Source organism: Sapajus apella, unplaced genomic scaffold, assembly GCF_009761245.1.
Source record: "Sapajus apella isolate SASKATOON/1434 unplaced genomic scaffold, GSC_monkey_1.0 scaffold28, whole genome shotgun sequence".
Classification (NCBI taxonomy): Eukaryota; Metazoa; Chordata; class Mammalia; order Primates; family Cebidae; genus Sapajus; species Sapajus apella.
The window spans coordinates 21,980,056-21,998,516 of record NW_022436968.1 but is presented as its reverse complement, the minus strand read 5'-3'; the positions used below and the strand labels follow the sequence as shown (position 1 = coordinate 21,998,516).

At 42.7% G+C, this 18,461-nt stretch overlaps 1 protein-coding gene across 2 annotated transcripts in view; it reads left to right on the top strand.

Annotated features, from left to right (window-relative positions):
* Positions 1–3,030: 3,030 nt before the first annotated feature.
* The window catches only part of RAPGEF4 (Rap guanine nucleotide exchange factor 4), a 322,973-nt gene continuing 307,542 nt past the window's right edge, over positions 3,031–18,461 (top strand). The window contains exon 1 of one of the 2 annotated variants that reach the window (XM_032292934.1): positions 3,031–3,281. In XM_032292934.1, coding sequence (XP_032148825.1) covers positions 3,217–3,281 — 65 coding nt within the window. In that variant the 5' untranslated portion in view covers positions 3,031–3,216. The remainder of the gene's footprint in view (positions 3,282–18,461) is intronic. The other variant, XM_032292936.1, reaches the window with a different exon arrangement.

Here is an 18,461-nt window from a genome sequence, read left to right as displayed (position 1 = left end):
TCTCCTGCCTTGGACTCCCAAAGTGCTGGGACTACAGATGTGAACCACTGTACTTGGCCTTGATTGAATCTTTTTACAATCAAAAAGTTTAGAATGAAATGCACTAAAATATTAACTGTATTAACTCTAGGTGATAGAATTATGGGTAATTTTTACTTTTTCTCCTATACTTTTCTCTATTTTCCCCCGAAAGATCAATCATATTATTTTTCCTCTCCATATGGGTTTATTAATATTTTATTATTTACTTAACATTTTTACTGAGATGATTTGCATACTATAAAATTCACTCATTTTAATAATACCATTTGATGATTGTTATTAAATTTACAGAATTGTGTATCCATCACCACAGTCCAATTATTTTAGATCATTTCTAGAAGATCTCTCAGGCCCATCTGCAGTCATCCCTTATCCCCACCTCCCAGCCTTAGGTAATTCCTTAGGTAATTTCCATCTCTATAGATTCGCTTTTTCTGGAAGTGTCACATAAATAGGATCATGCAACATGTGCTCTTTTGGGACTGACATACATGATGTTCTTTTAAAGAGGGGATGTGAATAAATATTCTTTGGTCCTTTGCTTTTCCCATCCAATCCAAGAAAAAGCCCATTTTCTTCATCTTAATACTATGATAACTAATTATCAACAGTTTCCTTTACTTCTGCAGTTATTGACCAGGAATCAAATCTCTTTCAGATCACAAGATAATCTGTAGAACAGTAAAGCTATTCCTGACGTTTTAAGGATCTCCACTTTTTAATTTCTCACACATTTCTCTATTTTTACATTAAAAACTGATTTATAACTATTTTGTTCTTACCCTCTGGACAGTCATTGTAGACATGCCCTATACTCCCATTCTATTGGCAGAAACAGGGACACCATCACTGCTGCTGCAAGGGCTTTGGAATCAGACAGACCCAAATTCAGCTCCAGGGCCCCATCTCCTGTAGCTGGGTTATCGCCCCTTCCTGAGTTCAGCGTCTTAGTGAGCATCTTGGAATTACTCATACCTACCTCCAGGCTGGATGGAGACTTGTACATGCTCTGGACAAGCTAGTGAACATTGGTTCTCCTTTGAAAGGATATTCTTTAAATAAGTCTTCAACTTCTCTTTAGAGAAAAGGCAGGACCCCCACACAGCAAAACAAAGGTCTTGCAATTCATCACAGCTACCCTCCTTAAAATGCACTGTAGATTCCTCGAGGGTCTCACTCCCACTCCCAGCAGCTCATCAGTGTCTTCCTTCCAATCCAATTAACACTCTCCCTGAAAGTACTGATACATACCATTTTCAGCATTTCATTACATTTTCAAGGATATTTATTGCTCCTTGTGGTGTAGTGTCCTTCTGGCTCTGCCTCAGAGTGTTCTGAAGATTAAACGGGATCACACATGTAAAGAGTGCTGCACGGAGTCTAACACTCAGTGGATGTTCAATAAATGGCGACTATTAATAGTATCATAACCAAAGCTATGGCAACTCCGAGCTTCCGTGTGATGACAGGTGATGTGCCACTCCTTTCTCCTCTAGCTCCTTATCTGGAAATCTTTGCATAAAGGCATTTTCAGAAAGCTTTTGGTGACCTTGAAACATTTTCAGGTGCTCTCTGATGTGTTTATAAATGAAACTTAATATATATAGGAGATACATTTCCTCCTTCATACCTGTATAGTAAAAAAGCCACAACATAAATACCTTTGGTTAATCTTTATATAGTATATTATTTTAAATGTTACCATAAACATGATAGAAATTAACAGAATGAAGGTCAACTGGGGAAAAAGCCCTGAGCAGGGAGGGAGGAGTTGCTGCTGGAACACTGTGGCAGACCTGAAACCAGATCCTGGCTATTGAGCAGAGGGAAATGGCAAATCTTTGGAGGCTTTAAATCATGGTAATAATTGTCAGGATCAAAGCATCCCAGAAAGCACTTGCTGTTTCCTTCTCTCCAGTCCTCTTGAAGCTCCCATCAGCGGGGTTGGATGGGTGTGGGGAACAGTAGAAGAAAACAGTACTCTGTCCCTTTCCCCCATTGTCTGCCCCCAAATGCAGTGCCGTAAATATCAAAACAGTGCTTGGTGATAGTTCAAAAGATTTAACTTGTCCCCAGATTCGTAAACAACCATCGGCGTGTAATTTGGTTCTTGGCAGCGTGTAACTGAACAACTTGTAGGCATGACATTTGTGTGAACATTTACAAGAGACAGGCCCCATTCAACACTCCAGCCAGAGGAAGCAGAGGAAGTGGGGCCAACCATCCAAGTTCACCTGAGCACTGGAGGTCGGGGGGTGTCCTGGCCCACATCTTAAAACCTCAGTTCTCCTGTGGTCCGGCTACTCCCCATTCTCAACTGTGTTTTCTTCACCATACAGGTGACGGAAGTGCAGTCAAGCCCAGGGTTCAAAGCCAGTGACTTCAGTCTGTCACCCCCTCAGTCCACATAGGGCCCACCGGCCCCTCCTTCCCTGCCCTCTGCACTGCCCTCACTGCACTCCCCCGAATTGCGCCCAGCCCTTCCTCACCCCGCAGGAGAAGCTGCCCTCTCATTCCTCACTGAGAGACTCAACGGGCGTCCCCACGCCAAGCCCTCCCCGCCCTCCCCTCCAGCCCTTTCTGAAGGGGAGACACCAAAGGTGAGCAAGAAACCGCCGGCAAGTTTCGACAGCTGCTGAGGAAGACTCAAGGGTTTCTAAGGAAACAGAGAGGCAGCAGCCATTTTAGTGCCATTTGCTGTATGAAAAATATATAGACACTGGCATCCCCCTCCCCACTCGCGCCGCAGCGCCTGCCCTCCCGCCCGCCTCGGAGGCCCCGGGGCGAGGGAGGGGCCCCAGTCTCAGGGGGACGCAGCGGCCACCTGTCGCAGGTGCCGGCCACCGGGGTCGCCACCCCCAGAGTCCCCCAGCGGGCGGGACCGCGGGGTCCCCACCCGGGGCGGAATCCCCACCCCCGGGCGCCGCAGTGCAGCGGCGGGCGAGCGGCTCGGCCCTCCCCGCGCCCGCGTCCCGCCCCCTCGGGTCCCCTCCCTCGCTTCCCCGCCCCAGGCCGCAGGAGCCCGCGGGGAGGGCGGGCCCGTCGCAGCCGCGCTGGTCGCGAGGCGGCCGGGAGGAGCGGGGTCCGCGCGGCGGGCGAGGCGGGGGCGGAGGCGCAGGCAGCTCGAGCGCGGGAGGTCGCCGCAGCCTGGGACACCGCGCGCCGCCGCTCAACATGGTCGCTGCGCACGCTGCCCATTCTTCCTCCTCCGCCGAGTGGATCGCCTGCCTGGATAAAAGGTAGCTCCGCCGGGGGCCGCAGCCGGGGGCAGGGCTCTGCGGCGCTGCCCGGACCCGGAGACCGCCGCACCCCCACACCTGGGCGCAGCGCGGCCGGGCTGCGGGTGGCCGGGGTCCCCGAGCGGGGGAAGGGGTTGAGGTCCTGGTCCGGGAGACAGGAGGACAAGGACCCCCGCCTCTCGTGGGGTGCCATGAGATTATTACACGTGGTGGAGAAAAAGCAGCGCAGTGGCCGGAGGGGGGCTAGAAAGCACCCCCCTGTCCAACCCCCCGCCCCGCCGCGACTCCAGGCTCCCCTCCTGGGTGGGGGCTTATTTTCTCTTGGCATCACGGGACAGAAGAATCGATGCATACCCCTTCCGGCTATTCAGACCTCGCGGGTATTAAGTTTTACGGAGGGGTGGGGGCACCGGCAGGTGCAGAGTAACATTCTTTTTTTGTTCTCGAAGGCAAAGTGTGAGGGACCCAGTGGAGCTGTCGAGTCCCTTGCTGAAATTCACAGCTCTCTGCCCCCGCAGTCGCTCACTCAAGGTCTGTGTTAGAGAAGGTCATTTGGGAGGCTGCTTCCGTCTTAATACCTGCTTCTCAGGAAAAGACCTTTACTCTAAAAAAATTAAAACCATAAAGCATGTAACTCCCGATGACAGCTCTCCCTAAGGAGGATGTGTGTGTTAACAGTGGATTGCAGTTGTTTTCAAGCTCTGACAGCATAATTTTCTGTTTGTCCAGATTGCAGGTTTAGCAGTAAACATTACACGGTATGTTAGCAATTATAGCTTATTACCCTGATTAAAAGGTGATGCATCTGAACTTTCAAGAACTGAGCAAGAAATCTTGCCGAGTGAACTGCCTCTGAATTTCGGAGTTAGATGCAGAAGGGCAATGATTCACGTCTTGCAGATATCGGCATGACATCTCTATTTGCATTTGTGTGAAATATTTTGTGCTCTGCCATATTGAAAAATTTTCAATTAACAGATTCGTAACCAGATCAAACTTGAAAATCTTAAGTGTGACATGCTTTGCATACTCTATTATAGGCCATTGTTGAAAAGCATTAAGTAATTTGAGAAAAGCTAAATGTAGCTCATTTGAATAACTTAATATATCTGAGAAATAAACTTGACTTTCAATTACCACACAGTAGCAAGATTTTTGGCTGGCAGTGCCCTATTTATGTCTAAAATGATATGTACTAATATTAGAAGAGTTGCATGCAATAAATAGTAAGACAATGAAAGTAATGGTTAAATCATACAAGACTATGTAGAAGAACTAAGAGCATTTAAAGTATAGAGGTTGTTAGTGTGATAAGTATCTAAATTTAATAGATCAGGAAAAAGGAATTATATGGGATTCAAGATCTTGCACTTAACCTATAAATAGTGTGCTTCCTTATGAGTGAAATTTTTAGATAACAGATAACATATTTCTATTTGTAGAAATGCATGGCATGGCAGTTTTTGAACAGTCGGTAATTCACTGGAAACCCTTTAGTCAATAAGAAGTACTTATGGCAAAATCATAGAGCAAGACTAACACAAGTGGGACATATTCGACTCTCTTTTCATAATGTGTATCTGCCCAAATGATTTTGCTTGAAATTGATTTTTAGAGCATGGTGCCCCCATTTAATGCCACCATTTATAATGGTAAAAAAAAATCTACTAGGGAAAAAAAACCTTCACAGATACTGAGTGTAGCATCAGAAGAGTGCAGATGAGTGGATAGATCAATAAGTTAAGGGTTTTAGGCCCAGAGCTGTCACCAGTTCTGATATTGGACATGTTACTTTTACTTCCCTTGAGTGTCTGAAAAATGAGGATAGGACTATCAGGGATAAGTGGACACATGGAAGAAATAAAAAATGGTGAAATACTTTGAAAAAACTGTAAGGTGCCATGTAGCCTTTTTTATTTTGTGGCATTAAGAGAAACATTGCATGTTCTGCAGTGTTCATGCCAGAATCAATTCCTATGAGGAAATGATTTAGGGCAGCAATCTTATTGTAAGAAGGCCGTGGAGGACTTGTTTTGAAGTTGTGTTTTTACTTAGATTGTTTTTATTTTATTTTTTTTAGGGAAGGGGAAAGGTTGAGAGTGCTGATGGAAGTTGATTAGGGAAGCCCTCTGAAACCTCCGTTTAGTGGGGACACTGTCCTCAAAATCTCTGAGAAGTGCTATCTTGATACTCTTTTTCAGGCACTGTGCTGGGCACTGGGGATGCAACAAAATATGAGAGCTGCTTATAAGCTTGGAGGGTCGGGGAGATTGGTGGTGGGACAGCTATATAAACAGCTAACCACAGTGCAATGATAAGTGCTTTAATGGAGATGTATAAAGTGCTTTGGGAATGCAGATGAGAGAGTTATCAAGTTGGCCAGGATGCTTCCAGAGGATTCCGGCCTAGACCTCAGAGGCTGAGGGAAATTTTACCAGGAAGAGAATAGGGAGGGCATGCCAGGCAGTGGTGTGGCATATGAATATGCTAATTTCTTCCCAACTACAAAGTCCTCGTGACCAAATCTAGAATATAGGAATGTATGCTCTATTTTTCTAAAACCTTTTTTATTATGGACATTTTCAACCCTGCACAAAAAAGAAAGAATAGTACAATGAACCCTTGTGAGTTAACTTGGGAATATGATGCTGGGACCTATTAACTGGGAAAAGGACATAACTGGGAAACGTAGTTCAGATATGTGCCTCATTCAAGTGACAACTGTTGTGGATGGCGAGAAAAAGAGAAACCCTGGGACTGGAAATAAAAAGGAGAGTTAAAAGAGAAAGTCTGCAGGAGTAAAGAAGTATGCAATGAAAGCTGAAGTGAAACAAACAAAATGCAAGGAAAATAGAGCCTTAAAGTGTTGGTTAGGCATGCCTAGAAAGGTATCATAGATAGGACAAGAGTGTATAAACTTGCAAGTGGGGAAGGAGGTTGAAAGTGTTGTAGATATGTAGGTCAGGTTAAAGAAAGAACATCTAAAGCTTTTTATGTATCGAACATCCATGGTCTTGGACTATGGTGGGGCTGTGGAGATGAGGGTCTACAAGTACTAATCTTAAAATCAGAAAGACATTGAACATTTGGATGGATAAACCAACATTGAAAAATGTCTCAGCAGATGTATTGTTAAAGTAAAACAAGCCCCTACTATCTCATGGATCTTACAATTTTTTTCTGAGGGGATGGTAACTAGGAACAAATTACATAGTTCCCACTATTTGGGACTTAAGATAGGTAAAATGTCTTTTTTTGGGGAGGGTGGGGGAGATAGAGTCTTGCTCTGTCACCCAGGCTGGAGTGTAACGGCGCAATCTCAGCTCACTGAAACCTCCCCCACTGGGGTTCAAGTGATTCTCACCTCAGCCTCCTGATTAGCTGGGATTACAGGCACACACCACCATGCCCGGCTAATTTTTATATTTTTGTAGAGATGGGGTTTCGCCATGTTGGCCAGGCTGGTCTCGAACTCCTGACCTCAGGTGATCTGCCTGCCTCAGCCTCCCAAAGTGCTGGAATTATAGGCATGAGCCACCGTGCCCGGCCCATTGTTTAATCTTTTTTTTTCCCATTGTTTAATCTTAATTAAAATATTTTTCTCATAAGGTTTTAAATTTGCCAACTGTGAACTTAAGATCTACTTATGGGTCCTAGTTCTCAGGGTTGGTAAAGGATTATTATGAGGGATAGGGACCATATACATTCACGTATGTAGCAACTCATTGCTGGCATTCATTACGGCCCATGGGCCAGATCTGACAGCTTGCCCGTATGTCTTGTGAGTGAAGAATGGTTTCCACATTCCTGACGGGTTGGAAATAAATCAAAATAAGAGTAGTATTTTGTGACCCATGAAATGTCTATGAAATTCAAATTTCAATATCTATAAACAAAGTTTTATGGGAACACAGCCATGCTCATTTGGTTACATATTGTCTGCAGCCACTTTCCCGCTGCAGTGGCAGAGCAGAGTAGCTGCAATGGACACTGGACCCGCAGAGCTTAAAATATTTGCTATGTGGACCTTTACAGAAGAAGTTTGCCATTTGTTATAGATGAAAGAACCTATCTAAGTGATTGACAGTAAAACCACTGGAGATAAAAGAAATTGTCTTCATATGGAAAGGAGTTCATGGTGTTTGGTTTCTTGTTCTTTAATGAGAAGTATAGGTTGGAGAAAGGTCCTCAGTTGATTGGCTTTTTGAGGAATGCTGGCTATCACAGGCCAAAGCAGAAGATGAAGTGGGTTATACAAAAGGTTGTGATCTTTCAAAGGCAGATGAGGAATTTTTTTAAGTATTCATGTTTCAGTTTAAAAATGCCCCATGGACAGTTTCCATCTGACTTGCCCCCAGATAGATGTTATGTTAGCTATTTTGATGAGGTTGAATGAGAGTGAAAGAAATCAAGGAGCAAATGTTTTAAGAATCAAAATGCTTTGTAGCACACATGGTGAGAGAAGATGACTCAGATATCAAAGAAGGATCAGACATGGGTCCACCCTTGAGAAATACAGAAGATCAAAGAAGCACACAGAGCAGAAGGGGGTCCCTGGAGGAGGCTGGTATCTACTAGCCAGGTCCCAAGGGATGACATTACTCTGGTAAATTCTCCAGGGCTCAGAGCTGGTCTTGCAATCCCAGAATCCTGACTTGTTAGCACATCAGGAGTACATCTTTCAGCGACAGATACGCAGGCACCAGACTCTCAGAGACTGTAAAAGCCAGAGAGACAGTTTATTAATTTGACAATAAGATCTGTCACATCAGAGAAGTGGACACTCACATCTTTTGGCTAATGTATTCTTCCTCTAAGTAAGCTGAATGGGAAATCCAGTTATTCTCAGAAGTCCGTTTTCTGCATTTACAATGAGAAGCCAAGCTGCCAGGAGGTCAGGACACTTACATCTTCTGGCCTGTGCAAGAGTACATCCTCTTCCTAGAGCAACAGAGCCTGCGAATTGGATGATAATGAGAAGGTAGTTTTGGGAATTGTCCAGGACAGCGTGGCTGCCACCTCTTCCAGTCAGAGCACCACTGCCTGTGCTCCCAGAGCATACTTTGGTGTCCCACTCTAATAACGTAGCATAGGTTTGACTCCATTATAATGGCCTGCTTACTTCTCTTTTCACATCGCTTGACTTCAGTACATATATTTTATTCATCATTTGATCTTCAGCTTCAGTGCAGTGCCTTGACTAGAGAAGGTGCTAATGGACCCAGGGTGGGATAGCCACAGGCATCCTTCTCCTCAGGGATCATGGCCTCTCTAACCCTGTAAAAAGGCTCTTACAGTGGGCCCTTTGCTGGGGAAATGAGTGGGTGACATCATGCACATCTGCCTCTGTTGCTTCTTCTGTGTGTTTTGGCTAATGTGAATACTTAAAAAAAGAATGACCCTGCATAGCTCTAATCTAATCTATTCTTCCTCCTTAAATCCTCCCCCCACTTTTTTAAAAAAACTAACACTTTTTTATTATAGAATAATTCAAAATATACAAAAAGAAGACATAACAGTATGATTCTTAATTCTTTGTGTGTGTGTGTGTTTTTTTTTTTTTTTTTTTTTTTTTTAGACGGGATCACTCTGTCACCCAGGCTGAAAGGCAGTGGTTTGATCACAGCTCCCTGCATCCTTGACCTCCTGGGTTCAAGCAATCCTCCTGCCTCAGCTTCCTGAGTAGCTGGGACCACAAATGTGTGCCTCCATGCCTGGTTAATTTTAAAATTTTTCTGTAGAGATGGAGCCTCCCTACGTTGCCCAGGCTGGTCTCAAACTCCTGGGCTGAAGTGCTCTTCCCACCTTGGCCTCCCAAAGTGCTGGGACTATAGGCTTCAGCCACTGGGCCCAGCCAGTGTGAATCTTTTGTGCCACCCCTTCCCCTACTCCAGCATCATCAACTTACAGCCAACCTTGTTGGCCGGGCACAGTGGCTCACACCTATAATCCCAGAACTTTGGGAGGCTGAGGTGGGTGGATCACGAGATCAAGAGATCGAGACCATCCTGGTCAACATGGTGAAACCCCGTCTCTACTAAAAATACAAAAATTAGGTGGGCATGGTGGCGCACGCCTGTAGTCCCAGCTACTCGGGAGGCTGAGGCAGGAGAATTGCTTGAACCCAGGAGGCTGAGGTTGCAGTGAGCCGAGATCGTGCCATTGCACTCCAGCCTGGGTAACGAGCGAAACTCCGTCTCAAAAATAAACAAAAAAACCCAGCCAACCTTGTTTTGTTTATACCCCCGCGAACACCCCACTTTCCCCAGGATTATTTTCGAGTAAATCACACGTATTTCATCTGTAATTATTTCAGTGTATGTCTCTAAAAGGTAGTGACTTTTTATAAAGAAAACAATACCACACACATTAAACAACTTGACATTAGTTCTCTAATATAATCAATTATTCAGTCAGTGTTCAAATGTTCCCATTTACCTGATAACTTTCTTTTTTGCAGTGTGTTTGTATCAAGAGCCAAATAAGTTGCATTTATTTGATATGTGTATGTCTAGGTTCTCTCTTTCTCTCTTTTTCTTCCTTGTAATTAATACATTTCTTGAAGAAACTGGGTTGTTGTTTTTTTCAGTCTGAATTTTCATTGTACCCTCATGCAGTTTTTTTTTTTTAACATACTCTTTTGTTCCCTGTATTTCCTGCAAATTGGTATTTGGGTCTAGGGTTTGTTTTTTTTGTTAAGGCTGCATCAGAGAAGTGTTATATATTTCCATAATGAGGTATGTAATGCCAAGCGATCAGTTTTTGTAATGTTAGCAATATATTGTTTTTAAAGTTTAATGCTTGGCAACGATCTATTTGCAATTTATTGGGGGACATTTCACTGGGGCCCCAAATACATGGGAGCACATGACATATATATTTGGAGTGACTCGTGAACAGTACAACCTCATATGTAATGAGGGTTAAATTCTGTGGTGCTGATTAGTCTATTAGGTAAGGAAAGTTTAGCCAGACCTGGACTCCCTCAGTCTGTGGGTACATGTGGGATTGGTGTGCTCAGTCCACACCCTTGGGCCTGCTGCCTGGTCTCCTGCACACAGCCTGGGAGCTGGAAAGAGTCTTCAGGGGAAAAGTAGTGCTTAGCAAAGCAAATCCAGCCACTTTGTCTTAGTTGGCGTTCTCTCAAATGGATTTCTGCCTGCCCCCTCGCCCCCCAACTCCTTGAGGGTGGGACTGGCAGATACCTTTTGCTGGAATTTCCCGTGAGTTTAGAAGATTTTATGGCCTTCCCATTGTGGCTGCTTATTCTCGTGCACCACCTCCTCACCCCACATGCAGCTAGTTTTTCTTCAGTCAGAATAAAACCACCTTCCTGCATCCTCAACAGCGGTCTGTGAGGCTGGGTTTTTCCTCTAGTACTTTCAGTTCATAGATGAGGGAGAGAACGCCCTAGGAGTACTGAGAGGCTGAGGAAAGTCAGAGAGGATGGAAAGAACTGGGTGGGGAGGGAGACAGTGAGAGATCCAGCTGAACGTCTGACAGAACAATCTGGCTGGCTGGAGCGGAGGCAGACAGGCCTGGCGTGTTGACTCAGCTGCATCCGTGTGCATCCGCTTGCTTCCCCTGCCCCAAAAGAAAAACAAAGTGCTGCCACTGCTTTCTTTTCTCTCCATGCCAGCTCTTTCTTGGAGCAGTCATCTGTTTCCTTTGCTGTAACTGTGCAGATTCCTTAAACTCTGTGTCTGTGGCTTATCTTCTAGCCCAAATGCATTTTTGTCTGTCTGTTGGATATTCTCACACGAATATCCCATTAATATTTTGTGGCAGACATTGTTTTCCTTCACCTACCTCTGCTGTAGAGGGTGGGAAAAACAACTTACTTATTTTCCCAATCTCCCTTGAGGTGAGCTGTCCACGTGACACTGTCTGGCCAATGAGACATAGCGGAAGTCTGCCGGAGGCTTCCAGGGAAGCTTCCGTTTTACCCATGTATTTGATTCCCCCTTCCTCTCTTTCTGCCTGGAGTTACTACGGCCTGTGGCAGCCATGTTGCAATCCCAGGAGGAAGTGCCCAGGGAAACACAGAGCTCCCAGTTCTGGCTTTGTCTACCTGCTGAACCTGGATCAGTAGTTACCCACCTTCAGATTTTTGTTTTGTGAAGAAAAAAAACCCTGTTTCTCTAAAGCACTCTTTGTTTGGTGTTCTATCATTTTTGCCGTCAAAATGGTCTCTAACCTAACAAATTGATACTTGTCTAAAGTTGACCTCATCTTTTTCAGCCCTGCTCCCCAGTAGTTTCTCCTTCTCACTTTTCTATTTTATTTATGACATCACGACTTCCTCATTCTGCATTTTCCCTTTCCTATGTCCTTTTCCACATCTAACCAATCACCAATTGTCTTAACTTTTATATTCCACTTTTATTTCAGCACCTTAGCATCTGGATCTCCTCGTTGTTTTCTGTTTCCACTCCGGGAAACATGATATAGTCAAATCAGCTTTGTCTTAGGATCAGCCAGACTTGGCTTCAAATTCTGTCACCTCTACCTCCTAGCTATGTGATCTGGGCCAAGCTATTAATCTTTCTGAAACTCTGTTTTCACATCTTCAAATGAGATTGCCTGCAATAATGGCTGTGTTGAGGTGTATGAGCTAATACAAACGTTGCATGGTCATCTCTAGAGAGAAAATGTAGTGTAGAGGTTAAAAATTTAACAGCCAGAGGGTATAGGCTCAAACCTCAGTGTTAATTTTATTGATAGTGTAACTTTGGGCAAATTATTCAGTTCTAGTAGTGGCTTTGTAGATTAATTGGGATTTTTCTCATAGACAATCTTGAATGTGAATACTGGCAGTTTTACTTATTCTTTCTGATTTTTATATCTTCTCTTACGTTTCTCTTGCCTTATTGCATTTGCCAGGAATGCCAGGGCAAGGTTGAATAGAAGGGGTGAGAATGATGCTCTTGTTTTGTTTATGATCTTATAAGAAATAGTTTGCTATTTTGCCACTTTAGTTGTCTTTCATGTTGTTTTGTTTTGTTTTAGCAAATTCCCTTTTCTGAAATTATTGGGATGATTAAACGATTTTTTCTCTTTTATTCTGTAAATATAGTGAATTTACATTGACTGAATTTCAAATGTTAAGCCAACCTTGCCTTCTGAGAATAGATACTACTTTGTCACCATGCATTGTACTTTTTATATATTACTTTATTCAACTTACTAATATTTTATTAATGCTACTTTCATGTCAATTCATGAGGGATATTAGCCTATAACTTTCTTTTCTTATTTTAGTATCAGGATTATTCTGACTTCATCAAATGAATCAAGAAACATTTGCTTTTTTTCCTGTTTTTTCCCTCTATCTTTAAATGAACTTATCTCAGATCAATGCTATTTATTTTGCAAATGCCTTATAAACATCATGTGAGCCAGGAGTTTTCTAAGTGGAAAGCTTTTTAATGACAAATTTAAACTCTGTAATAGAGGACTACTCAGATTTTCTGTTTCTTTTTGTGTCCATTTTGATGTTTTTTCAAGGAGTTTGTTGATTTCATCTAAGTTATCAAATTTATTGACATAGAGTTGTTCATAATATTCCTTATAATCCTTTTAATGCCTTTAGGATATGTATTATTGGTCTGTCCTTTGTATCCCATATTGGTAATTTGTGTCTTTTTAAAATTCATTCTTATTAGAAGTGTCCTGATTTTTTTAATCTTTTAAAAGAACCAACCTTTAGTTGATTTACTCTGATGTTTGAGAAATTTATTGATTTTTGCTCATTTTTTCCCCTTTTTTCTCCTTACTTTGGGTTTAACTTACTCTTCTTTTTCTGGCTTCTTAAAGCAGAAACTTACATAGTTAATTTTAACCTTTCTTCTTTGCTAATATAAGCATTTCAGCTACAATTTCTCATGATCAACATAAAGTAGGAAGCACAGGTATTTTGTTACTTAGTATTTATAAACTGAAATTATTTCTGCTGGAGAAGAACAATTAGTCAAGCTGATACTGGGACCTCTTGATTCCCTCAGTCTCAAGAAGATACTTTGCAATGTGGTGAACAATATCCTCAACAACATTTCAACAGTGATTCAGTAGTGAGTTTCATAGGGCTCTTTCAATAGAGCATAATTCTAAAGAGACATTAAGGAAGTGTAATTCTGCTAGGTGACCAATATAATATACAGTTTTCTAGTGATCTGATTTAATCCAAGGAAGACTTTAGTATATTTTTGAAATAGATGGACTGTTTTTCTTTATGGAAATCCACTACAAATATTGTTTTTCACATTTGAGCCATTAGTAATGATTATGATTGGGGTGCAATGACTTTGAAGTAATATTTTCCAGTAGATACCTGGAATTATTTTATTCTGTGTTGTTGGTTGAATGGAGAGTAATATGACTTTGGTGTCAGCCAAGCTGGGGGAAAATTACATTCTTGTTTGGCTATCATTTGACCTTTTTGTTCCATTGCTTTATTTCATTTCATGTATCATTTGGTAGCCAAACAAGAATGTATGCATTAACGGTGGTCCATCTCTTCTCTCTGAGGATGTGGGGGCAAGGGTGTATTCTCAAGGAGGAATATTGGTGCCACTCTAACGAATAGACAGATGGTGGTTAAGAGCCCACAGGTAATGCTACAAAACATGGCCCCTCGAATTGCAACTATGGAAACCAAGGGACATGTGTTAATTGCACTGAAGTAATCTTTAAATGCTTAGCTGTGGTTGAAATAATTTTCTAAAAACACTTACACTGAATAAAATTGATTGTACAATGTAAGCATATCAAATAGGATGACTTGCTGAATAGAAATATTACCTTTTTTGTTGAAACAGGGTCTTACTCTGTTGCCTAGGCTGGAGTGTGGTGTGATCTCGGCCCACTGCAACCTCTGCCTCCTGGGTTCAAATGATTCTCCTGCCCCAGCCTCCCTAGCAGCTGGGATTACAGGTGCCTGCCTTCATGCCTGGCTAATTTTTGTATTTGTAGCAGAGCCAGCATTTCACCATGTTGGCCAGGCTGGTCTTGAACTCCTGACCTTAGGTGATTCACCCACCTCAGCCTCCCAAAGTGCTGGAATTACTGGCTTGAGCCACTGCACCCAGCCAGAAATACTACTTATACATTGGTGAAAGTAGTATACCCCCCTTAATTAAATGGAGAAATAATTTTTGTAGGCCCTTAGAAAAGACTTAACAGTTGAGATGTTGAAAACAAATAAAAAAGACCTTTGATGGGAAGCAGATATTATTCACAACTTAGTAATTTGATTCTTGATATTATGTGAAATTTCAATTCTGTTTAAACCCCAAATGAAGATATTAATGTTTTCCCTTGTGTTTGGGACAGTCTTAGAGCAGCCTTATTCTTCTAGTCATTAATTTTTCATTTTCATTGAGGCACAAAAACAAGGAAAAATTGTATATATTTAAGATGTATGACTTGTTGCTTTGATATGTGTATATATTGTGAAATAATTGCCACAATCAAGCTAATTAACATATTTATCACCTCATATAGTTACCTAGTATGTGTGTGTGGTGAGAACCTTAAGATCTACTCTCTTAGCAAATTTCAAGTATGAATTACAGTATTGTTAACTATGTTCACATTGTTATACATTAGATCTCCTGAACGTATTCACATTTTTATTTTTATTTTATTTTTTGAGATAGGGTCTCACTCTGTCAACCAGGCTGGAGTGCAGTCACACAATCGTAGCTAACTGCAGCCTTGAGTTCCTGGGCCTAAGCAATCCTTCTGCTTTGACCTCTCAAGTAGCTGGGACTATACGCAGGTGGTAGGTGCCTGTTTCTAGGAGTCTGAATATTTTAGATTCTACATGTAAGTAAGATCATGCAGTATTTGTCTTTCTGTGTCTGGCTTATTTTAGTTGGCGTACTGTCCTTTAGGTTCATCCATGTTGTTGCACATACCAAGATTTCCTTTATTTTTAAGACAATAATATTTCTTGTGTGTGTGTGTGTGTGTGTGTACATATATATATGTATATATGTATGTGCGTGTGTTTGTGTGTGTATATATATATACCTCATGTTATTTTTCCATTAATCTGTCAACAGACATTTAGGTTGTTTCTGTATCTTGATTATTGTGAATAATGCTGCAATAAACAGAGGAATGCAGATGTCTCTTTGAGATACTCATTTTATTTCCTTTGGATATGTACCTACACATGGGCTTGCTGGATCATAAGGTAGTTCTAACCTTAATTTTGAGGAACCTCCATAAGGTTTTCCATAGTGTACTAATTTACATTCTGTATTAGTCTGTTTTCATGCTGCTGAGAAAGATATTACCCGAGACAGGGTAATTTGTAAAGGAAATGAGGTTTAATGGCCTCACAGTTCCATGTGGCTGGGGAGGCCTCACAATCATGGCAGAAGGTGAAAGACATATCTTATATTGGTGGCAGGCAAGAGAGAGAATGAGAAACAAGTGAAAGGGTCTTCCCCTTGTAACACCATCAGATCTCATGGGACTTATCCACTACCACAAGAACAGTATAGGGGAAGCTGCCCCCATGATTCAATTATCTCCCACCAGGTCCCTCCTACAACACATGGGAATTATGAGAGCTACAATTCAATATGAGATTTGGGTGGGGACACAGCCAAACCATATCATTCTGCCCTGGCCCCTCCCAAATCTCATGTCCTTACATTTCAAAATCAATCGTGCCTTCCCAACAGTTCCCCAGTCTTAACTCATTTCAGCATTAACAGAAAAGTCCACAGTCCAAAGTCTCTTCTGAGACAAGGCAAGTCCCTTCTGCCTACAAGCCTATAAAATCAAAAGCAAGTTAGTTACTTCCTAGATACAATGGAGTTACAGGCATTGGGTAAATACAGCCATTCTGAATAGGAGAAATTAACCAAAATACAGGAGTTACAGGCTCCAGGCAAGTCCAAAATCCAGGGGGGCAGTCAAATCTTAAAACTCCAAAATGATCTCCTTTGACTTTGTGTCTCACATTCAGGTCATGCTGATGCAACAGATGGGTTCTCATGTTCTTGGGCAGCCTGACCCCTGTGGCTTTGCAGGTATAGCCTTCCTCTTGGCTGCTTTCAGGGACTGATGTTGAGTGTCTATGGCTTTTCCAGGTACACAGTACAAGCTGTTGGTAGTTATACCATTCTGGGGTTTGGAGGACAGTGGCCCTCTTCTCACAACTCTACTAGGCAGCTGTCAATTTAGTCCCCGTATAGTAGGGACTCTGTGTGGGGGCTTTAATCCCACATTTCCCTTCTGCACTGCCCTAGCAGAATTTCCCCATGACGGCCCTGCCCCTGCAGCAAACTTCTTCCTGGACATCTAGGCATTTCCATACATCCTCTGAAATCTAGGAAGAAGGTTTCAAACCTCAGTCCTTGACTTCTGTACACTGGCAGGCTCAACACCACATGGAAGCTGCCAAGGCTGGGGCTTTCACCTTCTGAAGCCTCAGCCTAAGCTGTACCTTGGCCCCTTTTAGCCATGGCTAGAGTGGCTGGGACAGCTGGGACAGAGGGCACCAAGTCCCTAGGCTGCACACAGCAGGGGGGCCCTGGGTCCAGCCCACAAAACCATTTTTTCCTCCTAGGCCTCTGGGCCTGTGATGGAAGAGGCTGTTGCAAAGTTCTCTGACATGCCCTGGAGACATTTTCTCCATTATCTTGCCGATTAACATTTGGCTCCTCGTTACCTATGCAAATTTCTGCAACCAGCTTGAATATCTCCCCAGAAAATGGGTTTTTCTTTTCTATTGCATCTTCAGGCTGCAAATTTTCCAAACTTTTATGCTTTGTTTCCCTTTTAAAACTGAATGCTTCTGACACCACCCAAGTCACCTCTTGAATGCTTTTCCACTAAGAAGTTTCTTCTACCAGATACCCTAAATCATCTTTCTCAAATTCAAAGCTCCACAAATCTCTAGGGCAGGGGCAAAAGGCAGCGAGTTCTTTGCTAAAACATAGCAAGAGTCACCATTACTCCAGTTCCCAACAAGTTCCTCATCTCCGTCTGAGACCTTCTCAGCCTGGATTTCATTGTCCATGTCATTATCAACATTTTGGGCAAAGACATTCAACAAGTCTCTAGGGAGTTCCATACTTTCCCACATTTTCCTGTCCTCTTCTGAGCCCCCCAAACTCTTCCAACTTCTGCCTGTTACCTAGTTCCAAAGTCACTTTCATATTTTCAGGTATCTTTTCAGCAGTGCCCCATTCTCCTGGTACTAATTTACTGTACCAGGAAATTTAGTCTGTTTTCGTGCTACTGATAAAGACATACCAGAGACTGGTTAATTTATAAAGGAAAAAAGTTTTAATGGACTCACAGTTCCATGTGGCTGGGAAGGCCTCATAACCATGGCAGAAGGTGAAAGGCACATCATATATTGGTGGCAGGCAAGAGAGAGAATTAGAACCAAGTGAAAGGTGTTCTAATTAAAATCGTCAGATCTTGTGATACTTACCCACTACCATGAGAACAGTATAGGGGAAACTGCTCCCATGATTCAGTTATCTCCTGCCAGGTTCCCTCCCACAACACATGGGAATTATGAGAGCTACAATTCAAGATGAGATTGGGGTGGGGATAAAGCCAAACTATATCACATTCCCATCAACAGTGCACAGGGGGTCCCTTTTCTCCACATCCTCAATGACACTTGTTATTTTATGTCTTTTTGGTAATACGCATTCTAACAGATGTGTCATTGCAATTAGGGAATGGGAGGTGCTCATTGTTCCCCGATCAGATGTGTTTTTTTTTTCAGGTCCTTGGGTTCTTGCTCACCCAAGAATGGGTCAGAGACCCTGGTGGTGCAGTGATATTTTTCAAGTAAATATCAGACCCCAAGAGCTTTGCAGAAAAGTGATTTATTAGGCAGAAAGAGAGAGAGAAAGAGAAGTAGGGAAAGAGAGAGAGAGAGAGAGATAGAGAGAGAGAAAACTCCCACACTGTCGTGGGAGGGGATCCAGAGATGGAGTCTGGACAAGTGAGGGGGCAGGGGGACTTTTAATCTGGGAGTTACTCCTGCCTCATTCACGTTCTTGTCCCATGAGAGGAGTTCCTTCAGACTTCTGCTGGAGTGATTGATCTTTGACTTTGACATCATATTGATTGTCTGGTCCACAACAGAGCTCCTCCTTCCAGGGCTTTTCTAAACAAAGGAAGCTCACCTGGGCAGTCTAC